The sequence below is a fragment of the Pundamilia nyererei genome, unplaced genomic scaffold, assembly GCF_000239375.1.
Source record: "Pundamilia nyererei isolate P.nyererei 1_Seehausen unplaced genomic scaffold, PunNye1.0 scaffold00013, whole genome shotgun sequence".
In the NCBI taxonomy this organism is placed as follows: Eukaryota; Metazoa; Chordata; class Actinopteri; order Cichliformes; family Cichlidae; genus Pundamilia; species Pundamilia nyererei.
Genome location: NW_005187414.1, coordinates 4500980 through 4526627, shown reverse-complemented (window position 1 = coordinate 4526627; position 25648 = coordinate 4500980). Strand labels below are relative to the sequence as shown.

Here is a 25648-nt window from a genome sequence, read left to right as displayed (position 1 = left end):
TAGGTTGTTGTGAAAAGCAGAGATCCTGCAGAGCCCGACTGAAAATGTGATTTAGTACTAATTTTATACTTAGCTATCCGCAGTGTTAACATCTGTAGAGCAGAGGTAAGTTTTGTATGGTTCATGTTTAATGAAACTTATGTAATATCAATTTAGAAAAATATCAGAATGAGGAAAAATGAATGGCTTTTCCCCTCATTGTTATGTGCTATTATCTATTATATGTTTATACAAGTGTTATTACCGCATCGATAAGGCATAACAACGCAGAAATATACTGAACACTTTTATTTATTTATTCAGTCACATACATCACTAGATTTACTGGCTCTCACACCTTCTGCTGATCAAAAACTGTGGCAGGTATCAAAACACCTTTGCATATGTTTTTGTTTTTCCCTTTTGGTACTAAACAGAAGTACACAACTCACATAAGCATTGTGTGCCAATTCAGTTGTCTTCATGTTGATTTTGTTGGGCTAAAGGGTTGCCTTTGGTTTCCCATGTCTATGTCTTTCTAAGGTAAAATGGCTTAACAGCACTTCATTTAGGGCGTGCAATTTACACAAAATGCGCATATAGACAACATATGCAGAGCACAGTAGGCTAGAGTGTAGCCTATATAGCCCAGCTGCCTAAAGATAAAGTGGAGGAGCTGTGGAGGTTTTTGAGATTTTCACGTGGCTAAAATTCAGACATTGAATGCCATCTCGCTATTATTATGGAGCTTTTTATTACATTTTTATTACTGGGGTTTCCGGATAAGCTAGGACTACACTTCCGGTATGGTAGCTAGGCCTAGCCTGTAAATTAGATTACTTTATGCTTAGATCAAGAGCGTTTGCTAAAAATATTAGCGACCCAATAGGGTCTAACGGTATTCTTCCAGCTTTTTAAAATTATTTTTTACAATTCAATATGTGCAAATTCATAATGCTATTTTTTGTCCAAATATTTATTCTTAACTTCAACTCCTGGCCACCATCTTGTCCCGTAAACAAAGCCAATCAGCCTTGCTCTTTTTTGTAGACAAGGTCAATCAGTTAATAGTTTATGATCCACTGATTTCAGTTGCACATATTAATGTTGATGCATAATACTACAAAGATACAAAATTACTTTCAATGTTCATTTGTTTTTTTCGTACGTTTGCCACCGTGATGAAACAACTGGCCGGTCGTCCATTGGGAGCTTGCGCATTGGCTACTGGATCTCTACCACCATGGTGAACGTGTTACGTCACAGCTCGAGAGCACGGATGTGTGTGTGTGTGTGTGAGAGAGAGAGAGAGAGAGGGGGGGAGCAGAGAGGACAGTGTGTGTGTGTATGTGTGGGCTAAGACAGGGTGAGAATGGAAGTGTGATCGAAAAAGGTAGAAGAAGTCAAGGAAACAGACAGGAAGAGAGAGAAAGTGTCACGCCTTTGCTCTCAGTGCGCGAATCACACATCCTAAACATTTTCGCGCAAACTTGCAGAGAGTTGTCCTTACCGGCGCGCGGACCGCGCTCGAGGTGAGAACGAGCGAGAGAGAAAAGAAATATTTATGTATATCTCCTGGATGGCGGACTCCCGCTTCCCTCGAGCTGGCGGGCCGGGAATCACGCGCCATTGAAGAGGGGGGTGGAGGTGGGGGGGGTGATAGTGTGCATGCGCTTTGGCTCCACTGCGTGCACACTCGGGTCGGTCGATGTGAGCACAGTGGCGTGGCTCTCGGCCTCCATTTGCCAGTTTGTGTTTATGTTCGAGGGATTCTCCGAGGCCCTTTTAACGGCGACGGCGACGTGCAACAGTTGGAGCTTCGCCGCTGAACGATACTGTTGCCTCGCTGCGGTCGGCCACGAGGTACCGAAGCGACGCTGAAAGGTGAGGCTTTAGTGAAACCTGCAACTTTTCCAACTTGGTGAGTGGTGGAGCGGGCGGCCTTCCTTCTCCGCGGTGTGTGAGGAAGAAAGAGCTGCTGGTTTAACAACTTAAATTCTTAACGCTGCTTCTTATTGCAGGGAGTGAAATAGTTATACGGGAGTGACGCTGGGAGTTTATATTGTAAACATGGAGGTGATGAGCCGTTTTAGGCTCTCGTTGTGGTGTTTAACACCTTTAGACTTGAAGCATCCGTGTGCCGGCGTGACAATGTGATTAGGAAATTAGAGGAGGGGGGTTAGGACAACAACAAAAAGGGGTTACCTTTATAGTTTCTGGTGTGCCGTTGACCAAGATCATTTCTCTTGGCTTTCAAGGTACAAAACGGTGTTAGTGGTTCATCCTTGTTTAAAATGTAGGGCTGTTTTTCCGTCTGTGTCCTGAGCTGGAAGCCCATTGGTCAGTCATACTGAAGTGGTCTCCTGCAATGCAAAGTCCACTTTTCCCCACAGGGCCACGAGAAATTGTTCAAATGATCTGAGCGCTTTTTGATTGTTTATATTTGTAGTATTCGTCTTGAATGGTGTGATGGTGGCTTCAGGAGTTCTTGCGTAGGAGCATTTAACATGTAGTTTAAAATAATCTTATTAGTCTGTTAAAAATTTAGAAATATACGAGTTTTACTTCAGTTTTAGAGACAGAGCAGGTCTTTTAAATGTAGTTTTACATTTTTAACCAAAATAAATAAATTAAATTTTAAAAACCTAGAGATCATCAGAGGAGCACACATAACCCAAGGTTGTAAATAAATTATGTTCCGTTCCCAATTAAGTTTCTAATTTATTTTTCAGGGTATTTGGGGACAGGATGTGCCTTTCTGAAAAACAAAACAAAAAAAACATCCCTTGATTAGTGATTTTGTTATTTTTACAGTATGGTCCTGATGAACACAAAGGGACGTTTTTATGATTTGTGCAGATCAGATGTCTTGAAATTTGGTCTGGTTTGCTTACAAAACATTCAAACAGCTGGCAGTCACAGAAACTAGTGGCTGGAGATCATTTAATTTTGACACGATATCAAGTCTTTACACTTAAGATGAGCTACATTCATCTCGAGTCTTCATTTGATTTCACAGTACTTGTGTCAGCGCCTTGAATAATGCCTGTGTCTTTAAGCAGCCCAGTATATGCTGGACTTGTCATTTGTAACACTTACTGTTGCAACACCCTATAGCGATTAGCCAGTTCTCAGTAGTGCTGAACAGAGATCTGCTGAGGTGAACATCAGTATATTTTGTTGTTGTTATTATTGTTTACTTCACCATTTTGTGTATGGTAAACAAACACATCTTCACAATAATAAAGTAGCTGAACAGTTTACGAGTCTTTTATCTCTCCATCAGGCCATCTTTGAACATTTTTAGGGACAAACTGATGAGGTACAGCAGATAAACATCGGCAACCGCCATTGGTTAATGTCTTCTTTTTTCAAGTATCAGTCAGATATCAGTCAGCAAGAGCAAAAACCACTGCTCTTTAGATGCATCGGTGCATCCCTGTTTGGCTTCTTTAAGTAAACACACATTTTCAGCGGTCTCTGAGTTGATCGGCACATTTTGGTTGTAATCATTTCTGAATGCAAAGTCTTTACATTTCTGGGTGCAGCTTTCCAGGCTCCTCTTTCCTTCCTGCCGCTGTTTGTTCTGCTTGGATGAGTTCTAATTGCATCCTCTCTGATCATTGTTTATATTATATTTGTTCTTCATTTTGTTTTTCTGTCTTTAAAATTAAATTCTGCTGGTTAGATTGTATCAATGTAATGCATATTGTACCTCTGAATGCTGTTATAGCGTACAAATAACGCTGCCTTTTTTTGTTTGTGTGTCAGGTGTCTCATGCAGTGTGATGATCAGAGCCACCGGTGATGTCCGCCTTAGACTCTGAGCTCCCACCCATGGAGGAAAACCAGGCAGTGGAAGGTGAGAAGGGCACCTTGCTTAATGCGCCCTTCTCCGCTCCTCCTGCTTCCATTGCTTCTTCAGCTCCTGCGTTCCCAACCTTGACAAGACCTAATTTCACTAGTGATACAGTGATTGAGAGCAAAGCTGTCTCCATGGCGAGTAATGATACCAGTGCTGCTGTTTCTTCACCTGCTGAAGCTAGCCCGGCTAAATCTGCAGTAACATCAGCTTCTACCTTGGAAGGAACTGTTGAAAAAAGCCCAGAAGCCTTGCATATAACATCCGCATCAGACTCCCTAACGTGCACGGAAACGAGCATCGTCAATATGCCTGAATCAACACCATGGTCATCTGCGTTGCCCGCGACCACATTTGGCAACACGGACATGGAAAAAGACTTTCCTGCGGTGCTGACCTTCAAAGGTGTCAGTGTTGTTTTGGAAAACAACAACGTGTGGAAGCAGTTCTACAAGTGTGGGACCGAGATGATTCTCACTAAGCAGGGCCGACGCATGTTCCCGTACTGCCGATACCGCTTGACTGGCCTGGATCCCAATCAGCAGTACAGTCTGGTGCTGTCCATAGTCCCATCGGGTCAGTACAGGTACCGCTGGAGTGCATCCAGATGGGAAGTCACCGGGCGAGCAGAACATCAAAACCAAGGTCTGATCCGGGCATTTTCACACCATTACTCACCCTGTCGCGGCTCAGATTGGATGAACAGCTTGGTGTCCTTCTACAAGCTCAAACTGACCAATAACTCCCAAGACCAGGATGGTCATATAATCTTACACTCCATGCATCGCTACATTCCTAGGCTTCACATAATACCTGTTCCAGATGGAGGCATGCCCACAGCTGACAAGCCTGTAGTTATGGGACATGAAAGCATGACTTTTACTTTTCCACAAACTGAATTTATGGCTGTGACGACGTATCAGAACTTTCGGATTACCCAGCTGAAAATTAATCACAACCCGTTTGCAAAGGGATTTAGGGAGGACGGGAACAACCCCCGTCTGAACAGAATCGCTAGAGAGGCTCAAGCTATTGTGAAGACGGAATACCAGCCCACAGTGATCGAACCTGCCGAACCCAGTGAAAACCAGGAGGAGGTACTGGATCTGAGGTGGGTTTTGTGTTGTTTCTTCCTTTGTTTTAACATTGGCAAATTGCCGTGTTGTCACAGCAAAGAGAAATGCGTTTTTTGTATTGACACGCTGTTACTAACTATTATACTTTTATGTGAGTGCTATACTTTTGTGTTGTTGTGATGGAGTCTAGGTAATTATAAGTGCACGAGTAACTGAACATTTATATTCTATGCATTTAATTGACCTAAAAATCCTACATGATCAAACGGATCACTTAAAGACAACTAAACTGACCAACCACTTTGTTAGTTACACTTCGTTAGTACTGGGTTGGACTCCCCCTTATCCTTCAGAACTGCCTTAATTCTTCATGGCAGCAAGGTGCTGGAAACATTCCTCAGAAATTTTGGTCTATATTGGCATGATGGTATCACGTATAGCCCCTTTCTACTAGTACCTACTCTGGTCGGTTCGGCTTGGCACACCTCAACTTGTTTTTTGGGGTTTTTCATTAGGTGCTAGCATCTAGTACCAGGTATATTTTTTTTTAGTACCTACTCTGCCGGGGATCTGAGCAGTCTTGGGTGATTAAAAATATGACGTCAACAAACTGCATGCAACCAACTGGCCCTTCAGTGACATCGTTCAGTGAGTCATGAGGGTGTCTCCTTACGAAAATCCAAACCACTATTTCTTTTTAAACTTGACAATGAGGGAAATGGCTACACAAAAAACACCTTGTTTCCTAAGTCTGCCAAAAAGACATACACCAAACAGCGAGTATGCCATTGCTTCAACGTCCTCCTTTGTAGTGGCATTCGTGTAGCATACAAATGACATCGTGGGACTTTTGGCTGCATTGCTGTAACGACCACGTGCACATTAGATGGTACTCAAATGTAATGGAAAACAACCAAAACAGAGTCGAGTCGAGCCTCGCGAAGCCTAGTAGGTGCTAGTGGAAAAGGGCTAATAGTTGCTGCAGATGTGTCTGCTGCACGTCCACCCAAATTTGCTCTGCTGGATTGCGATCTGGTCATTGCCATGTTCAAGAAACTAGTCTGAGATGATTCGTGAAATACGGCGGGGGGGGGCGTGGTCAGAAAAAAAATCCCCAGACCGTTACACCACCATCAGGAGCAGTGACAATTATCAGACCAGGTAGTGTTTTTCCAGGCTTCTAGTGTCCAATTGGCAGTCAGTGTGTTGTGCTTCAAGGTTTGACATGTCGTGCATTCAGAGATGCTCTTCTGCATATGGTTGGCTTCCTGTCAGCAGGAAGTGCATTGAGTAGCTATCATGCGATTGGCTGTTTAGATGTTTGTTTTACTGAGCAAGTGAACAGGTTTCCCCAATGAAGTGGCCGATGAGTCTATAAACTCATAGTGTGTGTGTGTGTGTGTTACATAGAATACACCACAGTGGAACAGCACGCGGTGAATCGCTGCAAAAAACGTCTGCAGCGTATAAACTCAGAATATTTGCACAACTTCTGATTCATTTATTTTGCAACTCTTCAAATTTAATTGAGGAAATACTTCATATAATAATACAAATATTGCAGTTGTCTTGAATGCAATATAAAAGTATAATAATCAGAACATTTTTGCAAGCTGTTTGTATTGGATTGCATGCATTATTAATTTCTTACTTGACTGCCTCATTAGGTGTAGGAATTTGTGAAATTGCCAGTTAAACCGCTGGAAACAGCTTATTAAAATGCCACTGCCACATGCTGTTCCACCTCAAATGAAAGGATTTTGCACTGAGATCATGATTAAATCCACTTGTTTGGTATCAATAACCAATATTAACTTTTATGTGTTACAGTGCAAACAGTCAAAATGACTCTGCTTCTCTATCAAATGTGCAAGAGACCCGATTGGTACTGAAGCCCATAATGTCTAAACCTGCTAGAAAAGATGAACCATATGTCCCCTGCATAAGAGGCAAACATGCTCTTGGTGATCTTGTGCTTGTTGCACCCAAGCAAGAAAGCGCTGCCACCAGTGTAGCCCCTGAGGTGCAGCAGGGCTTAAGAGTATGGATGTCGCCTAAAGCGAGATCTGTGACTGCTAATTCCTCAACGTCTACCCCTGGATCATCACCTCGATTCTGTAAGAGGAGGAAGAAGATGAACAGACGTTGGTCAAATTCCCGGGGAAGAGAGTGTAAAACTGCAGCAGCCTCCTCCACAGTCGTCCACAGCCCATCACTGACAGGCGCTATGCAACCGGAGATGGATGATATAGAAGGCCTGCTGTTTGTGTCGTTCACCTCAAAGGTAAAACACTGAAAGTGATTGCATTGGATGCTCAGAGCACATCGGCATGTTTCCAGAGGGTGTCGTTTCGTTTAATAAAGGGAGGAGTGGTTCCTTCAACATTCCACCTGATATCAAATAAATCTTTAAGCTTTAATGCTCTTTTATGTCACAGCAAGCTCTTGAGGTTCATGTCAGGAACAAGATGGTCAGTACCTCATCGTCAGCATCTCCTGCTTCCCTAACAACCCCAGCACCACCGACACAAACAAGCGACCAACGTGAGGATTTTCTTTCTTTCTTTCTTTCTTTCTTTCTTTCTTTCTTTCTTTCTTTCTTTCTTTCTTTCTTTCTTTCTTTCTTTCTCTTCAGTTGATTAAACTATAGAATAAATATTTTTGTGCCTTTTTTTATTAAAACCCTGTTTTTCTTTAAATATTATTGTGGAATCTTTAATATACATTTTTAATGTTGTTTGCCCGAATCTGAAATTGTATCTGTGGTGTTGACAGTGAACGTGAATCCAGAGACCGATGAGGAGAAGATGGCTCGTTTCGAGACTGCGTTGCTGAATGAGCTCAGAGTCCACAAACACAGACAAGTTATCCATCCCGTCTTGCAGGAGGGTGAGTATACAACGGGCATAGTCTTTCAAGTTGTTACCTAAGTTTTATAAAATTAACTAAAGCACAAGAAAACAACCCAAAACACTCTCACTGTTTTTACCGTTTCTCTCAGTGGGCTTGAAGTTGAGTTCCTTAGACCTCACTATGTCCATTGACCTGCAGTATTTGGGTGTTTCCCTCCCACTACCACCTCCAGAACACAGCAAGACCACCACTGTGTCTCCTGGTGGTAAGTTGGGCTGAATCTTTGACAGTTTGTGCATGTTTGATCGAGGTCCTTCGATTGCTTCTTTTGCACAATATCTTATGAGTAATTTGTCGTATGCTGTTGTCATAGTAAGAAAATAGGCGGACAAGTATTGCAGAAAACTAATCAACGTGAGACTTGTCGGAAAAGTCCTTTAAATGGTACAGTGACCTATGCAGTAGGTGGAGATGTCAGTGGCAAATTAGAGCGAGTCACATTAGACTTCTTGAATATGGTAAATGGCCTGTATTTGTATAGCGCTTAACTAGTCCCTAAGGACCCCAAAGCGCTTTACACATTCAGTCATCCACCCATTCACACACTGGTGATGGCAGCTACATTGTAGCCACAGCCACCCTGGGGCGCACTGACAGAGGCGAGGCTGCCGAACACTGGCGCCACCGGGCCCTCTGACCACCACCAGTAGGCAACGGGTGAAGTGTCTTGCCCAGGGACACAACGACCAAGACTGTCCAAGCCGGGGCTCGAACCGGCACCCTTCGGATTACAAGGCGAACTCCCAACCCTTGAGCCACGATCGATATGATCAATTCTATATAAAACAAGTTTTTCTGCGTTTTTTTAACAACTGCTTGGTGCAGTCACAAAGCTACACAGCAAGTGGTTATATCTACATTTGGCACAGTTATAAGCCCACTAATAATATTTCATCTAAACTTCATGCTCAGCAGGTTTGTGCATGTTTGGTAAGGTGTCTCTGATAGTAATGTGAACAGTGCAGTTTCCTCCAGACACATTTTTTTTTTTTTAAATCTTCTGATATTGTAAAAGTTATACATTCCTTTGTTGCATCTTAACTGAACTACTGTAATGCAATGTATGCCGGACTTAGTCAATCATCTCTTGCCCATTTACAATTAGTCCAAAATGCTGCAGCCAGATTCTTGAGTGGAAAAAGAGAGATGTTATTACTCCAGTGTTAGCAGTTTTGCTCCCTCTGCATGACAGAATCCAATCTTAGAAAGTCATAGAAATATTTAAAAGGTCTTTGAGGCCCGCCTCTCGATCACTCCTGCTCATCCCACAGTTAAAGCTTATTTCAAAGGGAGCTCATGGCTTTGCTGTTGTTGCACCAAAACTCTGGAATGACATCCCAGATGACCTCATCCGCTGTGGCTGTTTTTAAGTCTTCTGTCAAACTTTTGGAAACTGCTGATTTCTGGAACTGTGATTGGACGATTAGTTGCTTTTGGGTTATTTCATGTAAAAACTCTGAATACAGCAGGATGTTTTCAGGAACCCATTTATTGTATGTTATTTTAGTGTAAAGCAGGCTTTTAAAGGGATTTTAAATTTATAAATGTGCCGTGCCCCTCTCCTCACCCCTGAACTGGTTACGGCAGACAGCTGTCCCTCTCTGAGCCTAGTTCTGGGGGAGTTTCTTCCTGTTTAAAGGGAGTTTTTCCTTCCCACTCTCGCCAAGTGCTTGCTCATAAGACGACACCTAATTGTTCCAGGTTTCTCTTTTTTATTATAGAGTCTTTAGCTTCTAATATAAAGTATCTCGAGGTGACTGTTGTTGTGATTTGGCACGATAACTGCTATGAGCAGTGAATTAGTTATCACAACTTTTTAATTCTTTATGCCTTTTAGGAAAGCTTGCACTAGCTTCAAAGCAGACTAACTCAGTTCATATTGACTAACTTGGGGAATTGGTGTGCCATGGATGGTTTATCCTTCGATGTAAAGCAAGTTTGATTCATGTGTCTGATTGCAATATACTGGTGAAGCGCTTAGTACTGCTGGTCACTTATTAGGAGAATTTAGCAAATTATTGAAAACCGAAGCATGGAAAGTCTCCCAGTCTTTACTAGAGATCTATTATTAAAGTACTGAGTGTGGCCCTAAGATTCGGTGTGTTGAATTTAGCTGCTTTTCTGTTTCTTTCCAGTAAAGTAAAAAACTTCATACATGATCACATGCAGCGGCATTGTAAGAAGATGTTTTAACAGCTTTATTGGAATGAATTAAAGTCACAAAAGTACAAAAAGCACCATTTCCCCGGGTGCTTATCGGTACTCCTGTAATAAGGAGTCGGGTACTGACTGGAATTTTAAACATCCTCTGTACCCTTCACTAGCTTCAAACATTCAAGCCAAAGTGATGACAGCCATCACTGCTGACGTCGGCTGCTATGACGCAGAGACCGAAAAGCTAGTTGGAAATCTCAGATTCTTTTTTAGGAGTTGAGATTTGTTGTGTGGGTTTTCAAAGGGTGTGTGTCATATGAGGTTGCAGATCTTTCTTGATGAGTTTGTCAGTCATGCCACATTAAACCTTCGCATAATGTCAAGACAGAAGTGATTAGGTGATGGCTCTTGGGCGATCAGATAAGAAAAGAACAGCTGAACTTGAAGGAGTACAATTTTCTCTTGAGCAAAGAGAATAAAATTGGCATCAAATTCTGATTAAAATTTGTGTTTCTGCTGCAGAACTCAGGCTGGCATTGTTAAAACATAATAGTGTGCTGTGACCTGTAACTAAAGGCATTATGTTTGCTGCACAGATGAGGCACTACCCTTCATCTCCAGAACGGGAAAGACAAGTGACATGACGAAAATAAAGGGGTGGAAAAACAAGTTCGTAAAAGCCAAGGAAACATCTTCTTCCAACGGTGAAGGTAAGGGCTGCTCGTCATATTGTTGCTGCAATGTTCCTTTTATCATGCCGTGGGATTAGTGTAGTCATTCTAATTACCAAAAGATTAACTGAGCTGAAACCAGCTGAAAGTACTTGTGTCTGATTCATTATTCTTCCTCAATAAATTAAAGTCCCTTTCTTCTTTCTCTCAAAAAGGATTACAAAAGAACCTCTCTGCCTTCTGCAGCAACATGTTGGATGAGTACTTGGAAAGCGAAGCTCAGCAAATCAGCGAGCGCGCCGCTGCTTTCTCTACAAACCCAGAAGGCTCGGTGTCCTATCAGCTGCCCGCTAAAAGCTCCAGCTATGTAAAGACCCTGGACAGCGTTCTCAAGCATCGAAAGGCTCCTTCGAAATTCCCGGTGGGGGCCAACAGGCCTTGTCCCCTATCCCACAAACCACTGCTCTATTCTGCTCTGACGTCACCTGCTCCTCCGCTGGCCACGCCAGCAGCCCCCCATCAAGCAGGAGCTAAATTCACATTCCAGGCTGCGTCCTCGCTGAGGCAGCCGAGTGATGCTTGTGGTTCTAGTAATACCCAGAATCAGGGAGTTTCACAGAGGTAAGGATATATTTTAAATTTAGTCACATTTGATCACATGTTTTGTGTTCTGAATTTGATTGGCTACTGATGTGGTTAAAGGTTATTTGAGTTAAGAATCGATACTTTGTTGCAATAGTAAGAATTTATAATTCCTCTAAGGTGACATTTCTCATAAAATAGATGCAACAAAACCAAAGATTTTTCATTTCAAAATGGGAAAAATGCCATGATGATCACTGATACTGACTTTTTGTATTTGTATTTATGAAAGCCCTCTAAATATACTGATTTACTGTAGTTACCTACATTGTTTTGTAGGTAACTACAGTACAGGTTTAGTATTAGTTGATGCTTTTCAAAACCCAGCTGCAAGTTTTATGCAAGTTTTATCATTTGTCATTTACCAGCTTAAAGTGAATTTCAACTCTCCACCTGCACTCTCAGGACTTTCTTTCTTTTGTGACTTTAATGCACTTTAAATTCCATCCATCCATCCATCTTCATCCGCTTTGTCCGGGGCCGGGTCGCGGGGGCAGCAGCCTAAGCAAAGAACGAGATCGCGGATACAAGCGGCAGAAATGAGCTTCCTCCGAAGGGTGGCTGGCCTCTCCCTTAGAGATAGGGTGAGAAGTTCGGCCATCCAGGAGGGGCTCAGAGTAGAGCAGCTGCTGCTCCACATCGAAAGGAGCCAGCTGAGGTGGTTCGGGCATCTGACAAGGATGCCCCCTGGGCGCCTCCTGGGTGAGGTGTTCCAGGCATGTCCCACCGGGAGGAGGCCCCGGGGCAGACCCAGGACACGCTGGAGAGATTATATCTCTCGGCTGGCCTGGGAACGCCTTGGTATTCCCCCGGACAAGCTGGAGGAGGTGGCTGGGGAGAGGGAGGTCTGGGCCTCTTTGCTTAGGCTGCACTTTAAATTATTCTTCAATTTATCCACCAAAAGCTTTTTACCCCCCAGCCATAAAAGGCCGATGGGATATTGTCGTCACCCTGACGGTTGGGTGGGTGGTGTGGACACCCAAGTTTGTGAAAGGGATAACTCAAGAACTAGTCTACGTAGGATTTTAAAACCATACCATAGGTGAATCTGCTAAAAGTCCCAGAGGAGTTTGAATCTCAGTTTGACCTTGGTCTGAAGATCACAGTTAGAGGTCAATTTTTCTATTTAAAAAAAAGAAAGAAAAAAAAGCAGGAAGTCACCTAGGATTGGGACTTTTCCATTAGTACCTACTAAGATCGACTCGCCACAACTTGACTTGACAATCAAATAGCACCTAATTTGTATGGTCGACACTCTCATGACTCATCGAGTGATGCCACTGACCAGGCAATCGGTGGCATGCAGTCTGACGATGTCACATTTTAGTACCTGCTTGGATCACTAGGAACTCCGGCCGAGCAGGTACTATTTTAGTACTTGGTACCAGGTGCTATGACCTAATGGAAAACCATGGCGAACTCGTGAGTCGATCTGAGTAGGAACTAATGGAAAGGGGCTTATTAGGAGTGGTAGCAACAACAACAGAGAGGTAACACTGACAGCCATCAGTATTTTTTCCACTAGTTGTTTATGAGTTTCACAAAACTACGGCGTTATAGTAGACTGTTTTCGAACAATGTAGAATCCTTATTATCTATTAAAATGATATTAGAATTGTATTTATAGAAATATAATTAATAAAATTATTAGAAAGAGGGGAAAAAAACAAAATGTTACATTTTGAGTCATGAACTATTTTGCACTTTTTAAATCCATTCACTTTTTTTTTATCAGTTTGTTAGGGTGGTTATACATCTTTATTTATTTTTTTAATCAAAGGTTATAATATCCATCCATTTTCTTCTCGCCCATACTGTAGTTTTTGAGTTATCCAAATCCAGCCACATCCAGTGAAAATGACTGCAGTTATTGATCGTGCAACCCCCCTTTTCACCACTACGTTGGCGGACATATACATAGGCTTCCTTGCTTTGTAATTAGTCCTGTAGCTGTTTTCCTACAGCTGTTTATAATGTAGTTTTGCTTCACATCAGTACATCTTTTCAACGAACAATTCTTATCTGCTCATTTCATGTTTCTTCCCCAGGTTGTCAGAGATGAGCTTTGGTCAGAACCAGGGGCCGATGTCCAAACCTTCGGGGCTCACCAAGTTCCAGCACAAGCTGCTGGAAATGGAGACGGCAGCTTTGAACCAGGGCCTCAGCAGAACACAGCTGACTACAGAGAGGCTGTCAGCTGCTCTGACTGTGTTACTGACAAAACAGGTATGTAGCATGTTTGTCCTCTGCAGGAAGTGTAGGAATGTCAGTGACGACTTCATTGTTTCATTCTGTAGTGATGTTTTTCAAAGTCTCCCTGGCTTTTATAATATCAAATGTAAAGGAGGTACATTAAAGAAAAGCACACAAAGTGATTTTTCAAACTCTTTTGATGACTCTCACTTCTCATTTTAACCAGACGCAGCCCAGCCAGATCTTGAAAGTACCCCCTTCTCCAAATAAAGTTGCTGGACCTGAATGTGGTCAAGAGTTCTGCAGACTCGGCTGTGTGTGTTCCAGTCTGCAGCACCTGAACAGAGGCCATCTCCACTGCAGGCGGCCTGAATGCATGTTTGGCTGTGCCTGCTTCAAACGCAAGATCACTAAGCAGACGTCCACAGGGGAGAGCCAAGAACATCCTGTTTACTGTAAGATCGAGTTCAAGTTATTTCAGTATCATTTGTGTGTTGTTGACGATTTTTTCCCTGATTCTGACCGCAGTCTTTCAGAGTCTTTCTTTGCTCAGTTTGGTCACAAGTGTTAATGAGATACTTTTTGCCCTCCCCAGCGATGACTAATATGGAACATGTGTTCCAGCCTCGCCAAGGCTCACATGCTAATAAACTGTGGAAGTGTAATGGCAGCGATGAGGATCCAGAAGCAGTTTTTGTTCCAAAAATTGCACCCCTCTATGTGGTTACACCAAAGGCCCAAAGACGCAACAGTGTATTTCCACAACCGGTAAAATAGCTGATGCTGAAGATTGTTATTTTGCCATATTAACTCATTCACTGCCAGCCATTGGCAGTGAATGAGTTAAACCCATTGACTCATTCACTGCCATTGACGGCTATAGACGTCAATGGCAGTGAATGAGTTAATAATTGCTAAGTTTGTCAATTGCAAAAAACAAAACAAATAAGTTTTTCTTTGTATTTGTTTACAATTTGTCCTGTAATCTCATTAAAAAGAGACTAAAATCTTCATTGCAGATACGTGAAGAAGACAAGGATCCAGTGTATAAATATTTGGAGAGCATGATGACATGTGCTCGTGTAAGAGAGTTCAATAGCAAGCCGCCTCCTCAAGTCACCATAGAGCCTAAGATCTTTGCACCAAACGCCCTAACAAAACCACAAAAAACCACTGACAAGTACTACAGCACTTTACCAACTGTCAACAAAGCAGGTAAGAAAAATAGCTGCACTGTAGTGAAGTGGGATATTAAAGGTGTTTGTAGTTGTTTAAAAACATATTTCCCTGTAACCTCCAGGTGAAAACGCATCTCAGGAAACTGCATGTAGTGAAGTAGGAGCAAGGAAGCAAATACAGATCCAGTCAGTGTGTCGGTGGCAGAACGACCAGAGGATGATCCTGGAGGCTTTATGTCAGCGGATGAATCGTGATCAGCTTTCCCAACGTTTCTACATTGGTCCTTACCGCATCTGGCCAATCAGCAAGATCATTATGCGGAAGCCCAGCGGCTCCATCGTCACCTACCAGGTACTGAAGATTTGGGTATAGACTATATTAGAAAGAGTTACCCACTGGATTGTGAAATCATGTTTTGATGCCTAAAGTCAGGAGCAGTTGTATTTAGTTGTATTAGGCAGTACAAACAATATGTGCAGGCTATGTGTGCTCACACCTTACCATGCCTATAATAACCCTTAATGCTGTTTAAATGGATGGGTTTTTGGAAAAAAAATCACTCTTTACAGTTTGGGTGTAGTTAGCTACAGAACCAAAAATGTATTTATTTTTTGGGCCTTTTTACGGTTTTATTTGAAAGGGTACAGTGAAGAGTGACAGGAAAGCAGAAGGCGAGAGAGACGGGAAAACATGCAAAGGGCTGCATGTCGGATTCGAACCTGGGCCGGTCGCTCTCAGCCATGCGGCATATGGTCGCCTGCTAATTCCGCTGAGCTAAGTGGGCGACTGTTGTTGTGATTTGGTGCAATATAAAGAAAATTAAACAGATTCTGCTTTAAAGTCTGACATTTTAACATCGGCATCTATTGAGTTTGACCAGCTTTGGAAGATGGCCTCAGATGGCCCTTGTGGTTACTACTGTTTGGGCACTTCCCATGTTGCAGTGGCTGCTATCTGTTGGGTGTCTAATAATCCTGCTTTTGACTGTTGGAACATTTGTCCTCACTTTCTTTGCTTTGTTGCTTTTTCGTGTGATGACGTGATGTACGGCGTTCTCTACAGTTCTGTACTTTTTTTTTTTATAGGTGCAAATTAGCAAACCATCAAAAGCCAGTGATTGTGATGATGATGATGATGAATGTGACAGTGATGAGGAAATGCATACCAGTAAAGGCCTTGATGAGAACACTGATGCAGAGGAGGAAGATGGCCAAATCGAAGAGCCGCAGATGTGGTTTGGAGTGACACCCTTTCTGAGTGGAGTGATGCCTGCAGGAACGCTGAGAGCCGAGAGAAAACCTGCTGGTTACCAAGCACCTGGACTTATACAGGTAAGGGCTTTGTAAAGTTGGATCAAATACATCCATGTGCCTGGGAATTTTTAAATTCTCCGTTACAGATTGTCACTGGAAAAAATTTGCACTGAGGTTTGGATGTTGAAGGGGGAAAAAATGTGATTTGCATTCAGTAATTGGATTTATCCTTTGGAAAAGATAACAGTGTGTGGCTATTTAAGGACTAACAAACACACAGCTACACCAGCTGAAATATACAGATACTTTCTAAAATATACATATGCATTCCTTCCACTGCAGGTAAATGGCAAATCCTACAATCAGGCCAGACTGCAGCTTGGAAAGATGGGATCTTTGCATCCAGCTAACCGACTTGCTGCCTACGTCACAGGACGACTAAATGCTTCAGTTGATGTTCCTCAGAAAAATTCTCAGAAATCAGACTCTACACATAAAACCAGCACTCCAAAAACTGGCACCGTAAAAGTTGCAAGCTCATTAGTCAGTCCAAGTATCGCTGCAAGGAAAACTACTGATCTGAAGACACTAACGCCGTCACCAGGTAAGCTTGTCTCTCTGTTGCTAGACCACAGCAGAGGCACTTTGTTTTACATACCTGATCTGCTTTATTCAAAACTACCTCCTCCTAAATGTGCTGCCTGTTCTTCCCTTTCTCTGGCTTTCTAGTGAAAATCAGAATTCATTTAAAAATCACATACAAAGCCTTAAATGGTTCAGGTCCTTTTTCTGCAGCAGTGCTAGAGCTGACTGTGCTTTTGAGGTTGTAGCGGCTAAATTTTGAAACTCACTTCCTCAGCCCATCACGTCGGTTAAATCAGTGGTTTGCCTTTTGACTGCTGAAAACTCATTTTAGCTTTTCCTTGGTTCATCACCCATTCCTGTAATTCACACCGAATACTTGCATGTAAGTGTGTGTGCATATAAACCAATAGAGATACTATGCACGAGGTTTGTTTTTATTCAAACTGTGAAGCAATTTGTAACTGCGTGCTTAAGATATTCGCTGTCTTTATCATCGTCTTAAAGGACGTGATGCTGAAAAACAGGACAGTGTGTTTGGAAAGGCTCTTAGTAAATGTGGTTTTTCACGTGTTCTAGCTGAGCAGAAGCTAAAACTGTTTTTAGTATAGTCATGTGAAAAAAGTCCACCACTTTTATGTCCGAGATTTAGTGCATAATAAAACACTTGATTCTTACCAGGCTATAAAATTCTGAAATACCGCCTCACATGAATAGCAGAAATATGTGTGAAAAGCTAAGTACACCCCATCATACAGTAACTTGAAGTAATTGATCTCTGTGTGTCTTTACCAGTATCCCACGTTGCTGTGGAGGAATTTTGCCCCACTCGTTTTTACAGTGTTGCTTCAGTTCATTGAGCATTCATTTATGCACAGCTCTCTTAAGTTCCCATCACAGCGATCCAATCATGTTGAGGTCTAGACTTTGACTGGGTCAGTGCAACACCCTGATTCTTTTGTTTTCAGTCATTCTGCTGTAAATGACAGTGCTGGGGATCATTGTCCTGTTGCATGACTCAGTTTTGGTCGAGTTTTAGCTGTTAGACAGATGGCCTCACGTTTGACTCTGGAATACTTTGGTATACAGAGAAGTTCAGGGTTGACTTAGTGACTCCAAAGCACTCAGGTCCTGTGTAGAGATGGGAATTGATAAGAATTTAGCGATTCCGATTCCTTATTGATTCTCATTGGCTCCACTTTGAGTCACCACCACCTCTAAGCAGCGTATCAAAGACATTACATTTATGCAAATTAATTACATGCTGAGTGTTCAAATCTTGTGAATTTTGGAGATTTTTGTTGTGATCAGTGTTGGGGTCATTCTTTTTTTTTTTTTTAAAGTAATTATTGCATATATGCAGAACACTTTTCTTAAAACTAATGCAGTGCGTTAGTTAATTACACCCACGATAAAAACAGTCGTTATACTACTCGTTACGTTGCTTTCATGTTACTCTCTAAAATGATCTGAAACACACTGTCTCATAACTGCCATTTAAAAATATAAACATACAGGCTACAACCCCACACACCAACACAAATACCTATCCCGATGAGGACAAGTGTGATCTTTCTCTTAGTATTTAGGTACGTACACAAAGCCGACAGCACAAGTCAAAGATGAAAACCAGTACAGATTTTAAAGCGGTTGTCATGGTGATTCTACTGTAGAAACATGAGCCGGTAGAAACTGAGGTCATCAGTTTGTTACCTGTTGAAGTTCAGTAGTGGCTTGTTTCTGTCCTAGAGCAGTCTCCACTTTACAATCGCACTCTCAGCCTTTTGTGCAATGAAAATAAAATAATGTCCGTATCCACTATTTTCCAGTTCTCTACAAGAACCGATTCTCAATTCCAATTCCTGCAAAACAATACCAAATTACCACCCCTACACCACCATGCTTGTCAGTTGGTATTTGGTTTAGGCTAAACATGGTGCTGTGGTTTATGACAATCAGCATCTCCACTTTGATCTTTCCATTCCCATTGGTCCTTGTGGTTTGTTCAGATGCAACTTCACAAACTTGAGCTGTGCTGCCATGTTCTTTTTAGAGAGAAAATCCTTTTTCACCACAACCCTCCCAAACAAGCCATGACAGTATTTGTTGTACTGTCATGAACTGCTTGGGTTATTTGCAGTTTCTCCGATCATTGCACAGTCTGACCTTAGGGTGAATTTTCTGAGATATCTACTCCTGGAAAGATTGACAGCTGTCTTTGATGTTTTCTACTTGTAAATAATCATTCTTACTGTAGAATCATGGTCTTTTAAGCCATCAGAGACTGATGGGGAACAGTTGGTTCTCTAAGGTGATTGCTGATGTCTCTCCTCCTTGGAATTGTGAATGCGCTAGACCTGCAAACTACCAAACCTTCTGCTTTTATAGAGGTGCTCAACCTTACTGATGATCTGTTAATAAAGTGCCTTTGGTTATCAGCAAATGGCTTCTTCTCTTAGTTTTGATCGAAGCAGTAAAAGAGTACTTAGGCTTTTTTAGTTTGCTTTTCCTTCTTAGCTTAATTTTTGTTGAATAAATAATAGGACAGTGTAAGATGTCAGCTGGGGTTGTATTTATATAACATTAAGTTGTGGTAAGGACCAGATGATTTGTTAAAGCATTAGAATTGATAGAGGGTAGATGAACCTCAAGAAGTGACATCAGCTTAATCAAATAGAATAGAAGTAAACATGTATCGCTAAAAACACAGTTTTGTTAAAATAATGCAGATATTATCATCTCATCATGCTGAACTAGTTTTTTCTTTTTTTCAGTTTTCTTATTCCCTCCATGCCTCCAGAGCAAGGGACGCATCTCATTGGGGCAACAGTCACAGAAATCATCCAACATCAGCTCTGTCCAATCACTTTCCTCAGGCCAGCACAACTCAGACTCTTCCTTCCAGAGCAGCTCCTCCTCCTCGCCTGTCTCACTCACCGTCTCACAATCACTGAAAAGCCCCAGCTTTTTAGGACAGAGTGGAACCTATTCTTTCAGGATCTGCCCTCCGTCCAACCAGGGCACCGGAGGACAGAAGCTACCTGGTGTCTCCCTGCCCGGGGGCTTTACCCTCATTCAGCTCCCAGCGCCCGGAGCTGATGATGCAGCACAACAGTCAGGACATCTAAAAGCATCAAACATGGCGAACAATGATGTCCTGTTACAAAAAGACAGTGCAGCTGGGTGTCCTGCTGCGGACACAGTGAACGCAGTCAAGAGCTCTTTAAGCAGCAAATTAGCAGAGCCCGGCTCCTCCCCTGAGCTGGTTTGTGATGGGAAGATCCCGTCAGACGAGGGCGATGAGGCCAACGGCAAGCAGGCAGAATCAAACCTAGACATCGCTTCAGACACAAGTTCCTACTCATCAGACAGTGAAGGAGAGGGAGACGAAGATGTAAGTTTGAGAATTACACTTGTTTTTTATTTTCTTTGAGTGCTTAGTGATTTATTTTAATGGAAGGCCCTCTAAACTGTAAGTGGACAATGGTTTATTATAAATGTAAAGATAAAAAAATCAGCTGTCAGCTCATAGAAACAAATCAGTCCAACTTTAAATACATGTAAAATTTAAACTGGGTGCAAAAATTCAAATTGGTTCATCTTTAACTCTAATTATAAAAACACTAAATTGCTTTAGAAAATATGAAAAAGTAGTCGGCCTAATCCTGACGTTGTTTGAAAAAGCTCATCATGAATGATGTTGTCTTCAGGATGAGACGGTGGATGTTGAGACTGTAGAAGAAGTGAAACAACAGATGGCCATCGCTAAACTGAAGAAAGCTCTTTCCAAGGGAGTACTGCAATCACGGTAATAAAAAATGAACATCTGGATGTTGAAATTAAAGCATAAAATTGTTATTTACCGTCACAGCTGAAATTTGTTTATCATCATTTAGAGATTCCAGAGAAGATTTGGGATCATTTTTGGAACTCGACTCCCAGGTAAGACAAGCGCCAGCTTAACCGCCATATTTAATTGCCCTCACTTTATATAGATATAGTAGGAACACAGTTCTTTGTATTATAAGGCAGTATCTATAGTGTGTTTTGAGTTTTCACTGCGTCTCCTCCAGGATCTCATTGATTGTGGTGAGACAAAAACTAAAAGGAGGCGCGAGAACCACACAGTGCTAGAACGGCTGAGAAGATCGGAACAGCGAAACCTCTTCGATAAACTCCAGGCTGTCCTACGGAGTGACCCAAGAGCTCCCAGGCTCCGCCTCCTGTCATTGGTTAGTTCTGCATGCTGCATTTTTCCTTCTGGTTAGCTAAAGTGGAAACTGCAAGACAACTAATGGGAAAATGTAATTCCACTAAAGGTTGTGTGCACTTTCTACTACTTTTTAATACTTTTTATCACAATAACAAGGTCATGTTCTCATTAAGTTGTCCAGAAAGTTGGCACAGATACTACCACAGTATTTGCATCAGACTAAATACCAGGAAACTTTAAAAGATAAATGTAGATTTGAGTTCCTGTCAATGGAAAAACATGTGGGAGTTTCCTCTGGTCCGAATCAGTTTGAGTTTGTAAACTTGTAAATTGTTGCTAGCACGTACAGACCTTTGCATATATATGTAGCACCTTCCCCCCATGTGGTCACAGAGCACAAATAAAAATAAGAGTAAAGGAAGCTTGCAGAGGAAAAATTATATGGTGATAGTTAATTAATTTTACTGGGTCAAATTCTCCTTAAATATGACACACTTGTGGTTTAGTTTTTACATTATTTAAACGTTTTAAAAAATCAGTTTTACAGTGAAGTCTTTTTAGTTTAGGGTTTTTTTTGTTTGTTTGTTTGTTTGTTGGTTGGTTGGTTGGTTGGTTGGTTGGTTGGTTGGTTGGTTGGTTGGTTGGTTTTATGGGCCCATATTCAGCAAAAGAAAGTTCTCTTTTTTAATCTTTACTCAGACTTGTTTAAACATTTGTTTGGTTGCCCCCTTCCGGATTTTCTATGTTTTTGTATGTTTTTCAAAGTTAAATGTTTTAGATCACAAAATAAATTTAAATATTAGACAAAGATAACACAAATAAACACAGGATGCCATTTCTAAATGAAGGTGTTTATTATTAAGGGGGGAAAAATGTAAACCTACATGGCCCAAGAAATAACTGTGGTAATCACATCTTTGGAAGGCTGCGTTCAATTTCTCTCGCCACACCCAGGCCTGATAACTGTTCTTAACTCATTCACTGCCAGCCATTGGCAGTGAATGAGTTAAACCCATTGACTCATTCACTGCAATTGACGGCTATAGACGTCAATGGCAGTGAATGAGTTAATCAAGAAATCACTTAAATAGAGCCTGTGTGACAAAGCGGAGAAGACCAAAAGATCCTCAAAAGCCAGACATCATGCCATGATCCGAGGAAATTCAGGAACAAATGAGAAACATGGTAATTGAGATCTCGCAGTCTGGAAACGGTTAGAAAGACATTTCTAAAGCTGTGGGACTCCAGCGAAGCACACAAATGGTAAACCTACCCTGGAATTACCAATCAACCAAGATTACACAAGAGCCCAGGGACGACTCATCCAAGCTCTTGCTGAGCAAAAAGAACATAAAGGATCATCTTAGTTTTGCCTCTTTTGGAAAAAAACAAACAAACTCTCGACTGATGAGACAACAGGTGAACTTTTTGGAAGGTGTGTATCCTATTATATCTGGTGTCAAACTAACATGAAGGTGTTTTAAGAAAAGGAACATACAAACAGTAAAATATGGTGGTGGTTGTGTAATGGTCTGGGGGTGTTTAGCTGCCTCAGCAAAATGCCATCTACCAAAACATCGTGAAAGAGAATGTCCGAGCAGCTGTTTGTGACCTCAAGCTGAAGCGCACACGGGTTCTGCAGTAGGACAATGATCCAAAACACAGCAGCAATACCACCTCTGATTGGCTTAAGAAAAACAAAATGAAGACTGTGGAGTGGCCGGGCCAAAGTCCTGACCTGAATCCGACTGAGATGCTGTGGCATGACCCTAAAAAGGCGACTCATGCTCAAAAACCCTCCAATGTGCTTGAATTGCAACAATTCTGCAAAGATGAGTGGGCCAAAATTTCTCCACAGCGCTGTAAAAGACTCATTGCCAATTACTGCAAACGCTTGATTGTAGTTGTTGTGCTAAGGCTGGGCCAACCAGTTATTAGGTCTAGAGGGCAATCACTTTTTCACACCAGGTCATGTAGGTTTTGATTTTTTTCCCCCTTAATAATAAACACCTTCATTTAGAAACTGCATTTTGTGTTTACTTGTGTTGTCTTTGTCAACTATTTAAGTTTGTTTGATGAAAACAGAAAATCAGGGAGGGGGCAAACACTTTTTCGCAGATCTGTAGGTGTGAGTTTTGGCCTCACCGTCAACACTCGTTTTTGCCATTTTGTGTTTTTTAGGCCCAGAAAGAAATTCAGAGCCTGGTTAGGACCTCCAAACATCTAGAACAGGCAAAGAAGATGCTGACGCAGATGCAGTCGGGCTATGTAGAGACACTCTCTCAGTTGTCTGGTATGTACAATCTGTGTTAATGCACCTTTTCTTGCCCTGTATTGGTTTTTGTACTGTTTGAATGCACTGAGTTTGCATGGAGAATAACTCGAAGCTTGCTATCCAGCACTTGTGTACGACATCCTGCTCTTGTGTCAACATAGAGACTTGATCGCCAGCAGATCTGCTTGTCACTAACTTTCTGTATTTTCAAATATAACCTTTTTAGGAAAGTCTCAAAATGTGATCAGGCACAAACTAAAGGAGGTGTGCGAAAAACAGAAAAGGAAAGAGAAGACGGTGAAGTGGACGCCTTTCTTTTCCCACCTGCTACAGTCCAGAGCCGCTTTACTACAAGCCAGTGCTCCCAAGTCTAACCCCACGCCCTCATCTTCAGTACAGCCTGACGTCGGGGCTCCTTCTCAGGCTAACACAGCCACAACTCCACACAATTTAAAAACGATGATAACCCTGCTCCAGCCTCTCATGCGAAAAGCTCCAACTGAATCCTGTCCAAAGACACCTGTATCTAAACTTCTGCCTCTGCTGGTATCCTCTCCAGCTCAGGTTGCGAACGCTGCACCCCGGTCCCAGGTGAAAATTGAGCAAGGTGACCATGTGGCCTCAGTCCAAGAGAAAAAGTCTCCATCAAACTTAGAAGTCAAACAGAAAGCTTCTGGAGAGCCAGACCAGGCTACTGGTTCCCACATTTCCAGTTCCCAAACAGATCAGCAGTCTCAAGACCCGCCCGGTAAAGCTTCACCTCAGGCCCCCACAGCCAAAGAAGGAGCCTCACCTGTATCCCCAACAGCTAACTGCACCAGCACCAAGGTTCACACTCCAAAGCCTCTGGCTCTTCCTCTTATTCGCTCCAAGACTGGCAGGCTCATACTTCCCTCATGTCTGAAACCAAGTAAGCACTTTGATCAGTTAATACACCAAATTTAAATTATCTTCCATTTAAATGTGTTACTATAATATTATTGCATATGTTTGTGTTTTTATCTTACAGTTGGCCAAGGCTTCTATACACTCATGGTCATGAAACCCAGGAAGAATGAAGAGGAAGGTGATGCTAGCTCTTCAGCTAAGATGAAGCTATTTGAGCCATCAGACGCTATCATATCTGCATCAGACCTGCCTTTGGATTTGGAAACTGGGCATAACCTCAAGAGCAAAACGGCATCTTCAGATTCCGATTCGAAAGTTTCGGGTGTAATTTCCCCCCAGGCTGAGCTTGCCACCCTTAACAAATCAATGTTTGTGCCTTCAGTGGATCTTAAAGCTACAGAAAACAACAGTGAGGGCAGCACAGGTGCAGGCATGAGCACAACTCTTCCAGCTGCCCACTTGAGGTTTAATCGTGTGTGTTCTGTCAAGTCCGAGGCCGATCCAAGCCTTCCAGAAGCCCGTCGAGGCAGGGGCAGGCCTCGAAGGAACCCTGCAAGTACTGCTGTGGGTGAAAAGGAAAAGTGTAGTGTGATAGAAGAGACCAATAAATGTGTCAGCAAAGGTGAAATATCTGTGCTGCTTGAAGAGAAACAAAGTAAAAAAATTACTTTGGAAGAGACCAAGAAGGAAGCTGAGGGCCTCGCAGGCAATGTCGGTAAAGTAGCAGATATTCCTGTGCCAGTCAAACGACCCAGAGGAAGGCCTCCGAAAAGAAAGTCGGCACCAGTTAAGCGTCCTGCAAGTAGTCCCCTCAGATCCAGCTCTAAGAAACTTAAATGCAATCCCTCCGCTAAGGCAACTGAAAGCCCTACCACCAGGACGTCGAGGCCTTTAACACGCGGTGCTTTAGGAAAAGACTTCCCCAGCGCAAAGAAACGGTCCTGGATAGACGTAGAAAAAGAACTGGAACCTGAGCTAGAATTTGCATAGTTGTAACAAACGTCCTTTCACTACAAAAACGAATCTACGCTCTGAGAGTCTCACACTGAAATCTCACTCATGACTAAAGATGTCTTCACATGTGAACTCTGGACTCCGAATCACATCGGAGCCTTTGTGAAAGTCGTTTCTTCTCACATGTACAACACGGCAGGAGGCGGTTTGCTTCAGACACCTTCTCATTGTTAGGTTTAAGTGAAGGCGCTGCCTGGGACCATGCAGGTAAGGGTGCATCCACCTGCCCTCTGTGCTGTTCTCACATGGGCACAGTTGATTGAAGCAGGAGTTTGTTTGTTTTTTCTGGGAAGCTGGATGTAAAAGACTAATTTGTGTGTAAATGAACTAAGGATGCAGCATCTTTTTCTAACATCATCTTCACAGTCTTACTTGAAGTTTCTCTGCTTTCTGCTGATATTGGCAGCTCGAGTCACGTGTGTCAATGAAAGTGTCACCAAATGTGCCTGTCTGAAAAAGCCAAAGGATCAGGGCCACGGATAATAACTGCTGCTCTCTTCTGAACTCAGTGGACTTCTTTCATAATGTAGAGAAAGGCTGATTTTTTTTTTTTTTTTTGTATAAATGATAAAACGGCATTAAGAGACCTGCTGAATGTATTCATGAAATGAATCAGTTTTGATATCAATATTTTCCAGCAATGAATATGACCAACTTTTAGGTGGAGTATCGAGATGTATTTGAATTATGTTTAACTTTGAGCGATTCTTCACTGAACTCTCTTATGCAAAATAAAACTATACAGATATGTTCT

The 25648-nt window shown here is 42.2% G+C and overlaps 1 protein-coding gene across 5 annotated transcripts; it reads left to right on the top strand.

Moving 5' to 3' along the window:
• Nucleotides 1-57: 57 nt before the first annotated feature.
• Nucleotides 58-25437, top strand: mgab (MAX dimerization protein MGA b). 5 transcript variants are annotated; one of them, XR_311499.1, is made up of 23 exons: nt 1313-1863; nt 3751-4952; nt 6748-7201; nt 7356-7461; nt 7693-7806; nt 7919-8035; nt 10581-10694; nt 10871-11276; nt 13346-13523; nt 13717-13945; nt 14086-14258; nt 14510-14705; nt 14791-15020; nt 15755-16000; nt 16265-16526; nt 19279-19898; nt 20215-20312; nt 20401-20446; nt 20578-20736; nt 22899-23010; nt 23219-23902; nt 24002-25101; nt 25301-25437. XR_311499.1 is itself a non-coding variant. In XM_005724947.1 (22 exons), exons 2-22 carry the CDS (start codon nt 3787-3789, stop codon nt 24868-24870), a joined length of 6579 nt encoding a protein of 2192 aa, XP_005725004.1. In that variant the 5' UTR covers nt 58-105; nt 3751-3786; the 3' UTR covers nt 24871-25437. The 5 variants fall into 5 exon arrangements, 4 of the variants coding, with proteins under 4 accessions (XP_005725004.1, XP_005725002.1, XP_005725005.1 ...); XM_005724947.1 differs by lacking the exon at nt 1313-1863 and adding an exon at nt 58-105 and having other exon boundaries at nt 24002-25437; XM_005724945.1 differs by having other exon boundaries at nt 24002-25437.
• The last annotated feature ends 211 nt before the right edge of the window (nt 25438-25648 follow it).

What these genes read in the sequence shown, in the direction of transcription:
- mgab (XM_005724947.1), top strand. Translation starts at nt 3,787, where the DNA reads ATGTCCGCCTTAGACTCTGAGCTCCCACCCATGGAGGAAAACCAGGCA. An exon ending in CCATCCCGTCTTGCAGGAGG is followed by an intron (nt 7,807 to 7,918) that starts GTGAGTATACAA and finishes CGTTTCTCTCAG; the next exon opens with TGGGCTTGAAGTTGAGTTCC. An exon ending in GACACTAACGCCGTCACCAG is followed by an intron (nt 16,527 to 19,278) that starts GTAAGCTTGTCT and finishes TCTTTTTTTCAG; the next exon opens with TTTTCTTATTCCCTCCATGC.